Source organism: Tenebrio molitor, chromosome 4 (genome assembly GCF_963966145.1).
Source record: "Tenebrio molitor chromosome 4, icTenMoli1.1, whole genome shotgun sequence".
Taxonomy (NCBI): domain Eukaryota; kingdom Metazoa; phylum Arthropoda; class Insecta; order Coleoptera; family Tenebrionidae; genus Tenebrio; species Tenebrio molitor.
In genome coordinates this window covers 25,465,518-25,484,242 of record NC_091049.1, presented here as the reverse complement: position 1 = coordinate 25,484,242, position 18,725 = coordinate 25,465,518, and the positions used below count along the sequence as shown (strand labels likewise).

The 18,725-nt window shown below is 34.7% G+C and overlaps 3 protein-coding genes across 8 annotated transcripts in view; 2 read left to right on the top strand and 1 right to left on the bottom strand.

Annotated features, from left to right (window-relative positions):
* The window catches only part of LOC138129705 (inversin-B-like), a 98,359-nt gene extending 92,803 nt beyond the window's left edge, over nt 1–5,556 (top strand). For 3 of the 4 annotated variants that reach the window (XR_011159348.1, XR_011159349.1, XM_069045985.1), the window contains 3 exons: nt 4,267–5,233; nt 5,288–5,338; nt 5,389–5,556. Coding sequence is in view for 1 of the 4 variants with exons in the window: in XM_069045985.1 (XP_068902086.1) it covers nt 4,267–5,233; nt 5,288–5,338; nt 5,389–5,438 (1,068 nt within the window). In the remaining 3 variants the exon portion in view is untranslated. The remainder of the gene's footprint in view (nt 1–4,266; nt 5,234–5,287; nt 5,339–5,388) is intronic. The other variant, XR_011159350.1, reaches the window with a different exon arrangement.
* The window catches only part of LOC138129696 (ankyrin repeat domain-containing protein 29-like), a 263,705-nt gene that overhangs the window by 67,235 nt on the left and 177,745 nt on the right, over nt 1–18,725 (bottom strand). The window lies entirely within an intron of this gene.
* The window catches only part of LOC138129700 (putative ankyrin repeat protein RBE_0997), a 50,713-nt gene continuing 38,949 nt past the window's right edge, over nt 6,962–18,725 (top strand). Inside the window, exons 1-4 of the mRNA XM_069045980.1 lie at nt 6,962–7,956; nt 8,791–9,748; nt 9,804–9,854; nt 9,905–11,568. Coding sequence (XP_068902081.1) covers nt 7,918–7,956; nt 8,791–9,748; nt 9,804–9,854; nt 9,905–9,948 — 1,092 coding nt within the window. The 5' untranslated portion in view covers nt 6,962–7,917 and the 3' untranslated portion in view covers nt 9,949–11,568. The remainder of the gene's footprint in view (nt 7,957–8,790; nt 9,749–9,803; nt 9,855–9,904; nt 11,569–18,725) is intronic.

Here is an 18,725-nt window from a genome sequence, read left to right as displayed (position 1 = left end):
TTATGGTTTATTTTAGACATATGCCGTCGCGGAGGTTTTTGAAGATTTTTCTCTGATATTCAACTTTCTTTTATAACTTTTTTTTATATTTTTAAGAATAACGCCAGCGTTTTGCAAAAATTAAATCGTGGTCAAAGAAAAATTATTTTAATATTTTTTTTATTTAAAATTAAGTGAATAATTTCTCACAATTACTAGTTATTTCAATGTATCTTAGCCCTAAATATTATTACACAAAATTTGGAATAAATCAATTGAACAGGTTGGGAGAAATTAAATAAAATGTGTACAAATGAATGCTTTTCACTCAGGGCAGACATGTCTTGCCTTAATTACTCAATCTTAAACAAACGTTTCTACTTCGGTCTCTTTCTTTCGCAGTTTCGCACGGTTAGCCACAATACTCGTAGAGCTTTCATATTTCAACGAACACCTCTCAGGGAAGCCATGTCTACCCTGAAAAATTCGCCTTGGAAATGTTTTGATGTACCTATAAAAACATTTACTTTCTAATAACAAATCATCAATTAAATAATTGGTAAATTTAAAAATTAAAATACATACATTTAAAAAAAATATGTCATTTGGTTTTGGGTGGGCACTGCCCACCCTGCCACCCCTGACGAGCCGCCACTGCATTTAACTGCTAACACTTTTGAATTTTTCACAACATTGTGAAGTATTGAGTGATTCAAAATTATTGTGGATAAGTATGGAAACTATGTACTAACGGAAATTTATGTGGTAACTGTGTGGGTGGAGTAGAGTTGACATTTGTATGACATTTCATATGCGTGCATTGATTTTTTTTTTATAACATTGCACATTAACTTGACAATTTTCAAAATTGCGCGACTATGTCAACTCTACCCTACCCACACAGTTGCCACATAAATTTTTGTACATAGTTGACATACTTATCCACAATAATTTTGAATCACCCAATATTTATGCTGAAGATCAGTGGCAAAAGTTAGGTTAGGACCAGGTTAAGAAGTGACATGTTAATCTGAAATAAAAATCCAACTGTGTTCCATCCATTAGGTGTGCTCTAATACCTTCATTTATTCCGCTTATAGCAGAAAAATAAAAATTTAGATTTGCTGGCCCAGTATCGTTAGTGTCTGATTTAATTTGAATTTGGACTTCTTTTTCTGCTAAAGCATCTCTATCCACCTCTTCAAGTACCGTACCTATGTTTCTCATCTCCACTTTCTGAGCAATTCTCGCTTGGAGAAGGAGAATATTTCTCAAAACCTGGACCTTCATAACCACTTCGGCTTTGAAAGTGTTCATCGGATGAATTAGAACAAGCCAAATTAATTTTCTTAATTTAAATCAAGTAATCAATTTTTATAGGTTTTTGTATAGTTTAAAAACGGACTTTTTCTGTCATTTTGACAAACGTTATTATAAGACAGGTTATGTCTTAATTTTTAGATAATTCCATTTGAATATTACATTAATATTTGGTCGTGGCACCGTATGCATTGATAACCGCATTTATTCTACGTGGCATAAACTGCTCTAAATTCCCACTTTTCTTGTTCAAAAACTTTTGGTAGTGGCATTTTTGAATAAATTAAGTGTCACAGTATGACGTTAATAAACGCCAGAACAACAAAATTACACAGGCAATTAATAGGTGTACGCGATTTTTTTGAATATAACAGTACATTCGATGTTAGGAGGCAGTTCATTTGATCCAGGTTAAAACAAAGTTAGCAATGGTGAAAACAGTAACTTTTTGGTAATTTTGTGTTTACAAATTTATCGAGGCAGGCCTATCTTCTTTAACCTAGAATCTGGTATTGCGTTTTATTCCGTTCGTTTTATTTTTTGTGTGTATTTTAAGGACTTTAGACGTTTCCAGTGTTGTTTTTGATACCTACTATACAGGGTTATTCACGTAAGATGACCAGGTAAAAATACAACCCAAAATATATCGAGTGTTCAAATGAAATCCTGGGCTGGGAAGGCGTTGGAAACCGTCAATTGTTGTGCTTTTTTAAAGCGTAGATTAATTGGAGCATGTTGACAGCTAACCTAAAATTTAGAGCCAAAAAAATCTTTCTTTTTTTCTTTCTGTACAATGTTTTACATTAAAAATAGAATAACTTAACGATTCCTATTCTTGAAGCAAATATCTAAGGGCACCCTTTGCTGAAAACAAACATGTTCAAGTATGTTGCGATTAAACATAAACAAATGTCATTCGTGTCAAACGGCGGGAAATTCAAACTTTACACTGTTCTAAACGGTTTAATTTTTCCAACGCCTACTCAGCCCAGGATTTCATTTGAACGCGCGATACTTTACAAAGCATTCATTGTGTTTCGGTATTTAAAAATTAAATCAGGAATCCAAGTAGGTATTCTATTACATAATTTGAAAGATAAATCTGTCATTGCATTTTTCGTTCATATTTAGTATTTGAAAAGATTTTCGAACGATGACAGAACCGATATGATCCCACTTACCCATTACTTTTGTGATTTTAATTTCTTATTATTGTTATTAAATCAAATCATATTTTGCTGAGAAAGGCATTTTTCTGTCAGAAATTGAAATTCATCGGGCTGACATTAAAAGCTGTCTATGTTTTATGCGCATTGTGATAATGACGGATAATGTAATAGGGATCGAGATTGCTTTGTGAATTGTCTTTTGGGTTGCATTTTTACCTGATCAGGCTCGTCATCTTACGTGAATAACCCTGTATAATAATTATAACTACAAAATTAAATTATGATCAAAAATTAGGGTTCATAACAAAATGATTTAAGATTGCTTTAACAGTTGTTTATTTGAATTTATTTGCATTAAATGTGCTCTGAACGCGTTAGCAGGTGCAGGTGCTTTTGGTGGGCTGAAAATTATGGATTCCTGCAAAACTACTTAAAAAAATTTTTTTTTTGTTATACGTACTTAATTTAACAAAGAATAATAGTAGATAGTTTATTTGACGAGTTTGTGTGTAAATTGGGCCTTTTTTGGCACGCGACTGAAACGAGCGTTTTAAAGGCCCAAGAGTGCCAAAAAAGGCCCAATTTACACACGAACGAGTTAAATACAACGTTTTTTTTGTTCGACGAGCCCCTTAAATGCTTCAAATCGCTTAAAACCTTTAAAATTAGCTTGACGTTTCGTTTTGACAAGTTGTGACATTTATCAAAATCCGTTCACATAGGAGAAAATTCTCAAATTCTGACAGTGTCGAACAAAAAATATTTTATACCGTTCAGTTTGGGACGAGATTATCTCGGATACTTCTTCTGTCACAAACTGCACCACTTCTTTAGATAACCTAAATCTTTCTTTAAACTCTACATCTCTACATTTCGTAAAATGATTTTCACGGACTCTAGGATGTTGCACTAACTGATAGAGTTCGAAGAAATCTTCGTCGTCGGTTAATTCGCCAAGATACTGAACGTTTTCCATCACCGTTTACTTTCTCTCGCAATACTTTAATACCCACGATCTATTGAACTGGCGTTAAACCGACTCGAACTTCACAATTATAAATTATAAAACCACTTTCGTACAACGTCAAAACAGCGCTGAAAGTCGTTCAAAATTGAACTTGAGTTGAACCATGGTGGTAGTTACAACGGGGCCTTAATAACCATCAAATAACTAGTGCCTCATACCAAGGTGACAACACTTTGACAATTGTTTTAAAGAAAAAATGAACTTTAGTCTCAGAACGGCAGTGCGGCAACTTGCAAACACTTTGTCGGTGCGGGATTTCCCAATTTTCACTTAAACATTTTTGCTTTACACCATTTTACTCGTTGATATATGGACATTTTTATTCAAAGTTTAAACCGTCGAGCTAAAGCTCTCGGGCCTAACCAGAATAAAAATGCCCAAATTCAACTCGTAAAGTTGTCCAAGCAAAAAGTTTTCGTGAAATTGAAAAATTTATCCGATAAAAAAAATTAGGTCTTGCTATTTTACCTGCGAAAAAATTATTAACCAGTAGGAGAGAAATTCTACTTCTGGATTTGATTCAGGAGTGACCGCTTCTAATAGTAGTACCTTCCTAGTGGAAAAAGGTTTTTATCCACTCAAATGATTCACTTTATTTTCGTGGATAAAAACCTTCTTTTTTACTTGCTCATGAAATAATATGTATACTATATTCTGATTGTTAAATTTTGACAAAATTGTGTCATTATAGCTACATTTTTGTAACTATTATCTTACATTTTGCAACCCGTATTGTTTATTTCCAGTTTGTTGAATATGTTCATGTTTTAGAACCGATTATTCTATGCTCTATTGAACAGTGATACCACTGTTCTTACCCAAATGTTGAGAGAAGGTTATGACATGAGTAAAGTTGTGTTTCGTTCATCACTGTCGTCCAATAAATGTACACCACTCGAGTTCGTAGTGTCCTGGAATAATCTTCCCTTTGTCAAGTTTTTGCTGGAGAAAGGTGTAAATCCCAACGTAGAAGGACCAAATGGAGATACTCCTTTGATCATCAGTATCAAAGCCGAGTTTCCTCAAATGTGCGAGAGTTTACTAGTTGCGGGTGCAAATACCTGTAAACCGGATAAAAATGGCAAAACTCCTTTATATTGGGCAGTGGACAAAAAAAACCAAAAGATAATAAATCAGCTGTTGGATCACGGGGCTGAATTGACAATTCATACAGCTTTATTTCATGCCATTGATTTAGGCTATTTAGATGTGGTACAGTTATTGGTAGAAAGGGGAGCTCCCCTTAATGTAGTGTCTTCAGGAACTCCCTTAATTCGTGCTATTGAGCGAAGTCATTCGGATATTACAAAATATCTAATAAAAAAAGGTGCCGACATAAATTTGGCTGATAAAAATGGTAATCTTCCTCTAAACTTGTGCATGGAAAAACGTAATTTTGAAATACTCAATTGCATGATTGCAAATGGCCTCAAAGTAGACGCAACACTTGCAAGCAGTTTACTTGTATGTTCATTAGAAATGGAACAGGTAGATGCAGTGGAATATTTTATAAAGCAAGGAGCAGATGTCAACCAAAAAAATAAAAATGGTCAAACGCTTTTGTCTACCGCTTTGAAAAATTCCGATTTACGATCTTTCCGATTGTTAATTGAATCCGGAGCTGATCCCCGATTGGCTGAAGCTGAGATTAAAGAAAAAATGGCTAAAGACGACGACTTTGCCATTTATATGAATTCACTGAATCTAGAATCCAAAATAAAAAAGGTCACGATTCGAGGTAACTGAACTGATATTTAAACTGCATCAATATTAAAAAAAATATCTTTTACAGAAAATGGTGCTCCCAAGGGAGAATCGACGGAAAATGCTTCATCGCTCCAAGGTAATCAATTCTTTATTTTAATTGCATTAATATATCCCACAATATTCCAGGTGCAACTGGTCATGAAGAAGCTCCACTTCATGTGAATAAGCATATATAAGATTTGCTTTTAGATTATAACAAAATTATTGAGAATTGACAATGTGAATTATGTACTACTAAAATATCCCGTTTGTGTAACTTATTTTTAGACATCATAAACTTCTTCACAAAGTTAATGCACTACCTTAAAATTTCGAAATACCTACAAATTTTAATTCCAGAACCGTCAGATTTGGACACCTTTAACAATCCAGGAATCCTTTACTGCTTGAACAATTTTATCACTGACACTTTTAACAATTTTCTAAACTTTAATAAAAATATTAAACTTCATGACTGCAAAAAAAACTTAATAACGGGTGCATACTCTCAATCAGGCCCCATATTGTTGCTCCCTAATCGATATCTTCCCATATTTCCATCTCTCGCTGTCTTACCTTGTGAAGGTTAGCTGGAGGGGGCATTTGCTCTTGCAAACATCGTCCCATATTATCCTACAGATGTTCCCTTGGATTCAGGTATGGACTTCTTGCTGGTTAGTTCATAACCTGAATACCAACGTCCGGAAGGTACTCTCTCACTATTCTGGCAGTATGAGATTTTGCGTTCTCCTGCAACAGAATGAAATCACCCCCAAAATAAGGGACAAATGGGACACGTGAGGTTCCAAAATGTCTGTAATGTAATTACGACTATTCAGGGATCGACGATTTACAACGTGCAAGCCTGTGGTGGCCGTCAGAGAAATGCCACCCTAAACCATCAGAGATCAACCACCAAATCGAATCAATTGCCTGATGTTACATGCGCTCCATACACGCTCCGGAAATCCTCAGGGGAAAAACTGTGCAGTCCTGGCCTTCCGTATTTCCTGAGTACGTGTGGTAGAAACTGCGGGGACTTGGCGGACTGTTCAGGCGGCCGGATGAGAATAAAAAACAACGATTCTGAATAACTGTGCAGGTCAAAGTAGCAGACCGATCGGAGTGTGTGTGGCATTGCATCGGTTCAGCTTGGTTGAGGCCGTCTTTCGGACAACGTAAGCCGAAAATTTCTGGAAGAGTTTATCAAGATTTAATAGTCGGAATCATACTTTTGGCAGGTGAAAAGTAAACTCTATCATGATTGAGTGAAAAAGAAAGCTGTCTATACGCAAGCGATTTTTGTTATTGACATGGTAATTATTTCTTGGTACTGTAATGATTAGAATAGGTTCGCTCAATTAAGAATTTTTATTTTAAATATTTAATTTCAACAAAACGTTCGTAACAACCATTCACTGGGGGCGGAATTTTTGTTGGTTATAATTTTATGTTTCTCCTTGCCTTTGTCGGCACAGTAATCCCTAAAAGTGGCATATAATAGCATATTATATCATAAAGAGTAGAAGTGAGTCTTTTTGTGGCAAGCCCAGAGACTGAAGACAGAGACGCAGTCGAGGTATTTATTATACAAGTGTCTAATAAGCAGTGTCCGGACGAAATAGTACCGCACAAGTCGACCAGTACAACTTTGCGTAATACCCCACTCACATATAAACACGATTCAGCTGGTTCGTTTTCAATAACAGGGAACCAGCTGAATCGTGTTTATGTGCGAGCGAGGGATTACGCAAAGTTGTACTGGTTGACTTGTCCGGTACTATTTCGTCCGGACCCTGCTAATAAGGCAAATAAGTCACCAAAGAAATGTTTAGTCACGAGAGCTTGCTCGAGTGGGCTAATATTTCTTGAGTGACTTATTTGCTGTTAAGGCACGAGTAATACATAGTTTTATCCAACACCGAATAATGTTGAAGAAGTCACAGCCAAAAAAAGAGTTGTTCTAATTTTAATTCTAATTTTATGTATGTATTACATTTTTTTATGTTCAATAAACTGTTCAATTCTCTCTAAACTGTTTAATTTTATAAAAACAGTTTAATTAAGGGTTCATAAGTCCACTAGGGTTTCATAGACCTCATAATATATTCAAAATCGGCATTATTACGACTTCATAATAAACAGGTGTTGGATAAAAGTATTCATATTTCAATAAATTTATAGTTTTAGTTTATAGTACTGTTGGACATATTGCTTAGACTTATTCCAGATGACGGTAAGACAGACCTAGCGAAGCCAGAGTGCAATATCTTCAATATCTTCTAATATTAGGTATTACAAAAAATTATGTACAAAATTCGTGTCTAAAGCTTCTTTTTTGCACTTGTGAGCTTTAAATAACTCGCCAACGACTCGTTATATAAACTAGGTACCGCTAATACCAGAACGACAAAAACCGTGATTCAAGATTAACTGATAAATGATGATAAGCATATCAATCAAAATACCTCCTATTATGAAACTTGTCGTTACTTCTATATCATTGAATTCTTATAATTAGAAACTGAGAACTTTGAGCACGTGAACACATTAACTTGCGCAGTTTTGATTTTTATTATCTGTTTTGGTTATCTGAGACAATTCTGTTGTTTAGTTTGGTATATTTCGGGTGTTTTACTAATTTACCCAACAAAGTTTGAGATATATTATTTTGTGATGGATCCGTCTATGGTAACATTGGATAACAAAAATGAGGTTAGAAAATATTTTTCAACATACATATTTACCAATGCTGTATTTATTACTTTTGTAAAAAATTATGTGATAACCAGAATTATCGATATTGAAAATGATTCAAAAGTTCCCGATCTTGAATAAAGACAACAAGAAATTTCATTTAGATAAATACAAGATAAAAAATTCGAAATTTGAATTTTCTGTTTTACACTCTTTTTTCTTCAAACCTTACAGTGCTAAATTACTTTTTCATTTAAGACAAGCTAAAAATATTTATATTCCAAGTCTGATTGCTTTTTAACAATTTTTGAGAATTTTCTACACATTGTTTCTGCTCCTGCACACTTGAGATACCTAAGTGCAGCAGTCATTCAAGAATGGGAAGAAATAAATCAAGCTGTCATTCAACACCTTTTTGAAGGAATTGCCATGACGAATGGAAGCTGTAATTCAAGCTCGAGGAGACACTATACGATATTGAGATTTCCCAATAAATTTTTTATTTGTTAATTTGTTGTTGGAAAATAAGTGTATAGCCGTGATGGTGTACTAATATTTATGTCAAGTTTGTGGCATTCTTCTTTGCATATGAATGGTCTGGCCACAATATCATTGATCTAATAGATTCAGTCATCCCGCTGGTAACGGAAAAATTAAAATTTAGATTTGCTGGCCGAGCATCGTCCATTTTGGTCTTCTTTTCTGCTAATGCTTCTTTATCTACCTCTTCGAGTTCTAAATGTCAGATTTTGAAAATTGTTTCATTATAGCTGCATTTTTAGAACTTTTATCTTACATTTTGCAACCCGTATTGTTTATTTCCAGTTTGTTTAATATGTTGTTATGTTTTAGAACCGATTACACTGTGCTCTAGTGAACAGTGATACCACTGTTCTCACCCAAATGTTGAGAGAAGGTTATAACATGAGTAAAATTGTGTTTGGTTTCTCACACTGGTCCGTTAAATATACACCACTCGAGTTCGTAGTGTGTTGGAATAATCTTCCCCTTGTCCTGTTTTTGCTCGAAAAAGGTGTAAATCCCAATGTAGGAAGAAAGAATCCTTTGATCATCAGTATCAAAAGGGGGTTTTATCAAATTAGCGAGAAATTAATAATTTTGGGTGCAAATACCTGCAAACCGGATAAAAATGGCAAAACTCCTTTATATTGGGCAGTGGACACAAAAAACAAAAAGATAATAAATCTCCTGTTGGATCACGGTGCTGAATTGACAATTCATACAGCTTTATTACATGCCATTGATTTAGGCTATTTAGATGTGGTACAGTTATTGGTAGAAAGGGGAGCTCCCCTTAATGTAGTGTCTTCAGGAACTCCCTTAATTCGTGCTATTGAGCGAAGTCATTCGGATATTACAAAATATCTAATAAAAAGAGGTGCCGACATAAATTTAGCTGATAAAAATGGTAATCTTCCTCTAAAAGTGTGCATGGAAAAACGTAATTTTGAAATACTCAATAGCATGATTGAAAAAGGCGTCAAAGTAGACGCAACACTTGCAAACAGTTTACTTGTATGTTCATTAGAATTGGAACAGGTAGATATGGTAGAATATTTTATAAAGCAAGGAGCAGATGTCAACCAAAAAAATAAAAATGGTCAAACGCTTTTGTCTACCGCTTTGAAAAATTCCGATTTGCGATCTTTCCGATTGTTAATTGAATCCGGAGCTGATCAACGATTAGCTGAAGCTGAGATTAAAGAAAAAATGGCTAAAGACGACGACTTTGCCGTTTATATGAATTCACTGGATCTAGATTCCAAGATAGAAAAGCTCACGATTCGAGGTAACTGATGTGATATTTGATATATTGTGTCAATATTAAAAAAAATCTTTTACAGAAAATGATGCTCCCAAGGGGAAATCGACGAAAAGTGCCCCATTTTTCCAAAGTAATTAATACATTATTTTAGTTCCATAAATATAATAGACAATTTTTCAGGTGGAACCGGTCATGAAGAAGCTCCACTTCGACGACAACCCTGATATTTTACGTTTGCTTATATTTATGGAAAATGTTAAACATGTGGGACCGAACAAAATAGACACGATTTCTACAAGAATTTCTAAATTTGGTTTTAGGTTATAGCCCCTCTACGGTTATAGCACAACATTTTTGACAATTGACAACGTGAATTATGTACTGACTTCTAAAATATTCTGTTTATGTAACTTATTTTTAAACATTATTCTAAGACTTATTTTCTTGCAACATCTTCTTAATTTATCTTTCATAATAACTCTTAATTAATAACTTTCTTGTTTATTTAAATGCATATAAAAACGCACATTTTTAAGAAATAACGGTAATCGTTTCTTGACTCTTTCAAAATACAGGGTATTTCACGACTGATAATAAAAGCTGGATATTTTAATTTCAGTGGCCAGCTTTTTTCGGAAATGTATTGTGGGTTGCATTTTCAATTCCATCGGGCTCACTGTCACTCGTGAAATGCCTACTCTGTATTTGTGACCAAGTCACATATTTCTTTCTTGTTGATATAAAAATTTTACAACCTTATCAAAAAGACTCGAAAGTTTAAAATTATTCTCTGTCAAATTGACACAATAATTGTTAGAGGTAGAGTAATCAGGTAATAAAGTAAAAATAACAAGTAAAAATGTAAAAAAATAACAAGTGTTCAATTGAAATGTTCATCAAGTTGGCTTCGACTTTATTTTTTAAAAGACAACAACATCGTAATTTAAGTTAGTTAGACAAAGATAGCAACAAAGATCAAAGCCAATTTGATGAACTTTTCAATTGAACACGTGTTATCTTCTTCTTTGTAGAAGAAATTGATCTTTTCGTTACACTAAATAGCAGCATCTAAAAACATTCGATTTATCTCAATAATCTGCAAATGTTTCATTTTTTTCCTATCCATGGAACTAATAAAGAACAAGCTAGACTCTTATTGTAATGTCAGTAAAAATTGATACCCGAAATAAAAGAAATATTAATTATAAACAATGGCCCAAGGATGGAGTCTTGTGGAATACTATATGATACGATTAGGTATTTTTTTCGATGACCTGTACTCTCTTGAACCTAGGTCTTTGGAGTCATTTCCTTTGCAGTGAGCTTGACCGAGCTGAATACCTACTTTTCTTGGTTGAAAAAATACAAAAAACGCGTTCCGCAAGTACCATTTTCTAGACCCATTCTGTATCCTCGTCTGCACCGGAACCAGAAATTAAAATTCTGGACGCGGCAGGATCTCGCTCCACTTAGTTCGCAACGAAACACGCAAACGGTAAAAAATAATTTTTTATTCATGTCCCAAACCGCATTCGCCTCGCTGTACAAACTCTTTTCGTAAACATAAACACTTCGTTGCACCGATATTTAAACAATCAGAGCGACGTTTGATGAAACAGTCAACAAGATCACCCGGACCCCCGCAGGCAATTACTACGCGTTTTGAAATTGAGATCGGTTAAAAAATCAGTCGAAACTTTCGGTTTTATGTCAATGATATTTCATTGACGATCAAGGTGTTGGACGTTTCGTAACGCAGTTCAAATTTGCACAGCGCCTGACGTTGCAGAAGAAAGAAAAAAGTGCGCGATTGAAGTCCGGGAAATGTTGAACAAGTGCCTCAGGTAAGATGGTTTCTTTTTGTAAATGTGTAAACGGAAAAATTCGGCCAAACCTCAACAGAATGTGACCGTGAACTGGTTACGAATGCGTCGGTTTTGTGGCCTCAACAATTGTGTAACTCGCGGGATACTGATTTGGATTTGAATAATTTACAAGAAAAATTTTAGGTACACTCGAAAAGATAATTAAATTTTATCGTCGTGTACAATATTCAATTTCTTTCTATAGCATTTGTATTTTATTATTGAAACTTTTTTTTAATCATTTCTAATCGTGTCAGGTTTTAAAATCTCGTATGAGCGTTGTTAATAAAAAAAAATAATTACTTTATCTACCCTTGCTGTTAAAGTAGCACTTTATCCACCCATGCGGTTAAAATGCTACTTGACCTTTTGATTTGAATAGATAAAAGCACACTTTAACATCTGCTATAGAAACAAATTATTTTATACAAATTTATGTTAAAACCGGTGGGATGATCTCACAATCGTAGATAAAATGTTGTACCTAAGACATACGTCTTTATTGCACTCACATCCTTTAAAATACTCGCTCGTACTTCGCTCGTATTTTAAACCCGTTCGTACAATAAGGATAACTTTTTACACTTAATCTTAAATAACTGTTAAAACAAATCGTTCAAAAATCGGTCACTGTTTATTGACCTCAGATCTATTCGCAAAGTTTTGGTAGGTAATGTTCCTTTCACTGGGAACGGATTTTGACTGCAAGCTAAGTAATTTTTTGTCCAAGTTGATTGCACCTGCACGATCTGAACCTACTAATTTTTAATTATCGACGGAACTGCAAAAAAAGTCTTAAGTGAAATCTTTAAAACGAGAATTTTTTTCTACCTCATAATTTAAAACAATTTAAATACTGTAACCACCAAATTTGGAATGTCTTGTAATTTCTGAAAACACTGTACTGCCAGTACAAGAACCCAGTGCTCTGAACGTATCAGGTAACTATAAATGATTGCAACAAATTTAATAGGTTGGCATCCCTGAATCTGAGCAATTGGTAAGCCTCGTCACTGTTAATGTGTCATTTTTGAGGTTAGGGTTTTTGATGTTTGGTGTTGCTGTGAAAAATGAATATTGCAAAAAAGATTTTGCAAAAAAATGGGGAAAACAAGTTTTACTAACGTGAATTAATTGGCATTTTGCAATTCGCTTTGAAAATAAGTCATTACAATAAACGTGTCAGTAGTAAAATCCATTTTAAAAAATAAAGTGTGATTATGACAACTTTGTTTTGTGACTTTTGATTTCACATATTTGAATTTAAAAATAGGTACCTATGCCAACATAAAACTTACAATATGTTGCCAACATAACACCAAAAAAAATCACAAACACTTACAGTCACTTGGTAGATATAATTTGTTTACATAAAATGCATTCACGTTGTTTTGGCATAATGAGAGGTCATGGAAATTTTTCATTCAATTTGGTACGGTGTGATCAAGAATGACTGAATCCGTTGGTAACAATGAAATTTGGCAAATTTGAAATTTACCATGAAAGGTTCATTTTCGTAATAGCATAAACGTAACTGACATAACGTGAACGGTGTTTATCGAAGATCCACCAGCGCTGCATTTTACATAGGATGCACACGTGGCAACACTGCCGAATTTTGGTCTTGCAGAAAATTAAAAGTTATAATACATTCATTTTTGTTTTAGACCAGAGTAGGCTATTTTAATGTTTTTAAATATTGGTATCGTGGCTATGTCAAAATAACAAAATCAAAATTGTTCGAACTGCCAGTGTCAAATTTGACATTATTATTAAGTGTTAAGGTAAATTAGTTTTAAATTTGTGCAATATTTACATTTATCACTAAATACACATATATACACATATTATACATGATGTATATTGTCATTCAGCCACAGTCTTACCATACAACTCGCCAAATTTCCATAGCCTACTCTGGTCTAAAACAAAAGTGAATGCACTGTAGGTCAAGTTAATGCGAACACTGTCAAATGCAGCGTTGTCAACACTTTTACCTTAAAGTCCCTAGATATATCTAGGGACTTTATTTTACCTCTTTCTAACTATCAACCGGTTCAGATCTTAAGGATGAACTGGAGTAACAATCTCAGCAAAAAGTTGCGGAATTCTTATTATGCTATGAAACGTTTATAACGAGATATCAATATTTGAAAAAAAAGTTTTTAATTTTTGGAAACGAATTGTAATCAGTTGCAAGTAAATTTTGTCTTTATTTTCTTGATATTTAGATAATTACTTACATGTGATTTTACAATCTTTTGACTAAGGCTGTACGTAAAAGTAAACAGAAGCACACTGAATTCAATTTTCATTGCATTTCTGTTAAAGTTCTTAACGTAACTGTGGTAAAACGTGCGATATGAGTGTAATATTGCATACCGACGTCAATTATATGCATTTTGTTCACTTTTTATTGAAATTAAAACAGGTACATAACCTCAAAAACCGTGTTTTTCCACATATAATTAGCGATTAATTGGAAAATCCTCAACCAACTTTTTTTGTAAATTCATTAGAACATTCTACGATATCGATACTTCATGTGTGAAAAATTTAAGAAAAATTGGCCATTTTGAAATATGTTTTTTTTTCAATTTATATACGAGCATTGATCGATTTCTCATAAGAATGCGTGTAAAATATCCCGAAACTTTAAAAGGTAATAACTTTAAAATTCCTCGATCAATTTTTTTTTAATTTGGCACAGTACTTTAGCATGGATAGAAGGACTCTAGTACCAATTTTGAGCCATTTTCGCCATTTTTCAATGTTACTCCAGTTCATCCTTAAACTGCCTCAATATTTAAAAATATCTTTTACAGAAAATGGTGCTTCCAAGGGGTTATCGACAATTAAAAATTGTTTTATTTTTTTTTCAGTCAGCTATGAACCAAACGATAATTTTTAATACATCGTTAGATTCAGAAAAAAAAACTTTATCAGACTAAGCCTAAAAAACTACATGTGTCCATTTAAAAAAAAAAAGTTGACTATAGTAAGCTACTGAAAATATCGCAAAAAAAAAATTATTTTATGGCTGCTTCGTAGCGCATGAAAAACCATATCTTCGGTTTTTTTGTTCATTGAAATCGGATAATAAATAAAAAAGTTATAGGTTGAGGCGTTTTTTATCAAACAGCCTGTATAAGATTTGCTTTTAGATTATAACAAAATTATTGAGAATTGACAATGTGAATTATGTACTACTAAAATATCCCGTTTGTGTAACTTATTTTTACACATCATAAACTTCTTCACAAAGTTACGCACTACCTTAGAATTTCGAAATACATACCTACCAATTTTAATTCCAGAACCATCAGATTTGGGTACCTTTAACAATCCAGGAATCCTTAACTGCTTGAACAATTTTATCACTGACACTTTTAACAATTTTCCAAACTTTAATAAAAATATTAAACTTGAGGACTGCAAAAAAAAATTAAAAACGGGTACATACTCTCAATCAGGCCCCTTATTGTTGCTCCCTAATCGATATCTTCCCATATTTCCATCTCTCGCTGTCTTACCTTGTGAAGGTTAGCTGTAGGAGGCATTTGCTCTTGCAAACATCTTCCCATATTATCCTACAATGTTCCCTTGGATTCAGGTCTGGACTTCTTGTTGGCCAGTTCCATACTGCCACTATTCTGGCAGTATGAGATTTTGCGTTCTTTTGCATCAGAATGAAATCATCCCCAAAATAAGGTACAAATGTAATGCAATTACGACTATTCAGGGACCGACGATTTACAACGTGCAAGCCTGTGGTGGCCGTCAGAGAAATGCCACCCTAAATCGTCAGAGATCAATCATCATAATCGAATCAACTGCCTGATGTTACATGCGCTCCGTACACGCTCCGGAAATCCTCAGAGAAAAAACTGTGCAGTCCTGGCCTTCCGTATTTCCTGAGTAGGTGTGGTAGAAAACTGCGGGGACTTGGCGGACTGTTCAGGCGGCCGGATGAGAATTAAAAAAAAACGATTCTGAATAACTGTGCAGGTCAAAGTAGCAGACCGATCGGATTGTGTGTGGCATTGCATCAGTTCAATTTGGTTGAGGCCGACTTTCAGACAACGTAAGCCGAAAATTTCTGGAAGAGTTTATCAAGATTTAATAGTCGAAACCATAATTTTGGCAGGTTAAAAGTAAACTCTATCATGATAGGGTGAAAAAGAAAGCTGTCTATACGCAAGCGTTTTTTGTGGTAAAAGCCATAAAATTATATCAACTGTTTCTCAATTGACATGTTAATTATTTCATGGTACTGTAGTGGTTCGAATAGATTCGCTCAATTAAGAATTTTTATTTTAAATATTAAATTTCAACAAAACGTTCATAACAACCATTCATTGGGGGCGGAATTTTTGTTGGTTATAATTTTATGTTTCTCGATGCCTTTGTCGGCACAATAATCCCTAAAAGTGGCATATAATAGTATATTATATCATAAAGAGTTGTCTTCGACCACCCACGTTTTCTTTCATATTTTAATGGGGGTTTATGACCGCTACCCTTGCAGCTTCTTTAGGGGCTGCACAAAACTTGTATTGTAAAGCGTCACTTCTACTTGAGCAGCTAAACGTTCAAGACGCCTTGTAGTTGTCACAAATTCGTAATATGTAAATCTATTTTTTGTTAAGTTTAAATCCGTTTACATTATTTAATAACATCATTATAATCGTACCGATCGAAGCGTACGATACAACACAGCAAGCAAGTAGGCATATGACCATATGAGATCACAAGTTCTTGAACTTGGGATCTAAACTGTAATTTTCTAAGGGGACTCAATTTTTGGACATGGGGCAAAATGCTTTCGAAAAAACACCTATCTTTATCCAAAGGCTTCTCGATAGGTGCTTTCTCCTTGTTCTGTAGGAGGCGCAACTTCTCCGTCTCTACATTTAAAAGAGCTTGCCCTATCAAATCATTAGACTTTTTCCTTTTTCTGCCGGAAGTGAAACAGTAGGTTGTTCATTAGAAATTGGCGATTGCGGCGTGGGCTCCCAATCAAAATAAACTGGCGATTGGGACTCCAGTCCCTGAATCTCATCTATATCGGCCGAACTTGGGATAGGTGCACCTTCGCTCTCAGGTGAATCATGCACATCTTCCAAACTGTCTATACCTAACGAAGTGGTTGGCAAATTAGATGTAGATCTCCGGGAGGTGAACTGATCTTTTAAAAAGAGCAAGCTTTGAAAGTACGGCCACTTGGGGGTTATCACAATCCCCCCCTCGTCTCCAGATTTGGGTTTTGGACATTTTGCCAACGCCTTTCTGAAAGTGTCCCTCAGATACTTTATTTATTTTTACAGCATCTCCTACAAACAATTGTATTAAATAATTGCATTATTTAGGTACTGTTACGATTTAAATCGCCGCGCGATTGTAAATCTTCGCGATTTTTCTAGAATGTTCCGGAAGGTGCCGGATCTACCCACCAGCAAGTCCGGAGCAGTGGTGACACCCCAATTTTTACAGGCCGTAGCTTCTCAAAGTTTTCGGTTGTATTTTGTCACTCCGTCGAACTAATTGAGCGTTTGTATTTAACTATAGTCAAATTTCCATTGTCACTCATTATTTCGACGGGTGAAAAGTTCTATCAAATTCATTTATTTGTATATCGCGTTTAGGATTTATAATTTGTTCCACTGTTAAAGTTGCAGTTTTGTCATAAGGCGCGTCATTTCATTAATCGTACTAACTTAAGAAAAAAATTTCTTATCAAGTCCGTCGGGTTTTTATATTCACGAACGATTATCAATCCGTGAGTGACCTCGCCAGGAATTGTGTATCGCGCTCACCGAACATTTTTTTGCGCGTGGTTCTTCACCGGTCCGTACCGGAGAAAAACATCTTAACTTCAATTTTTTTTTTTTTGGAGCGAAGGAAGACTTGGAGGACCTCCCCGCTTATGCGGGCGGCGTAGCCGAATAGCGACGTTACGTAGGACCAGTCGGCCTTCCTCCTTCGCTAAAGAAGGGAATTTTTTTTTACTGTTTCGCCGGTACTCGTTCGTTGAATATCTGGGACCCGGAGGACCCTCCGAGGAGTTAGGTTATTTTGTACAATTTTGTACACGCCATAAGGCTAGTCAGGCTTCGTTGTTTTCTTTTTCATTTATATCATTATTTTCATTGTTTGACATCTGAATAAACGATTAGTTGGAAGATTGTGTATCATTTCCCGTACTCCGGGCTGTTCTCACCAAAATTTTCAGCTTCAGTCGGCGTTTCTCGTGGTTCGCATTGTAAACCGAGTCGAAGCCACGACCCCTGAACATTCCGGATTTGTAACCGGTAACAGGGTTGCCCAGTTTCGGGAGCGTAATTTATAACGTAACAGTACCTAATAATACTGTTTTTATTTTTTAGTAACACGATATTGTTTCTTTTCGTCATAGATACAGATTGTGAAAAACAACTCATATCTCCCTTGGGATTTGTCAAATTTTTTTGCCCTCCACATTGTCGGCAACAAACTCATGAGAACGAAACTATAGCAACCACATATTCACGCAATCTTCCCTGCTAAATATTTTTAATAAAATTTTAACTTTTAAGTAGAGAGACTAAAAAATAAAATATTGTATGCACCACGGGAGATATTCATGTTTTTCCCCTCGGTTGACTTATTCAAAATGATTGTGAATAAGTATTGCAACTATGTACGAAAATGTATGTGGCAACTGTGTGAATGGGATAGAGTTGACATTTGTATGACATTTCATAAGCGTGTATTTGATTTTTTAAATTCCATTACACATTGATTTGACAAATTTCAAAATTGCGCGACTATAAACTGTCAAAGAAATGTCAATTCTATCCTACCCACAGTTGCCACATAAATTTTCGTACATAGCTGCCAGATTTATCCACAATTATTTTGAATCACCCAATATTTACATTTCGATTTCGATTGCAAGATCGATGTTCAAGTAAACAATCCGATTGGTTTGATTCCCAATTTCACAATCAGCTGTCAAATGACTTTTGTGCATGTAGGCAAATATGCAAATTGGAATAGAAATAAAACAACTACTACATTTGTTGGACAGATCGCGAAACAACACAAAAGTAAAAGCAAATGTAATTTTATTTTAATTTACTGGATTGCGTTTTTCC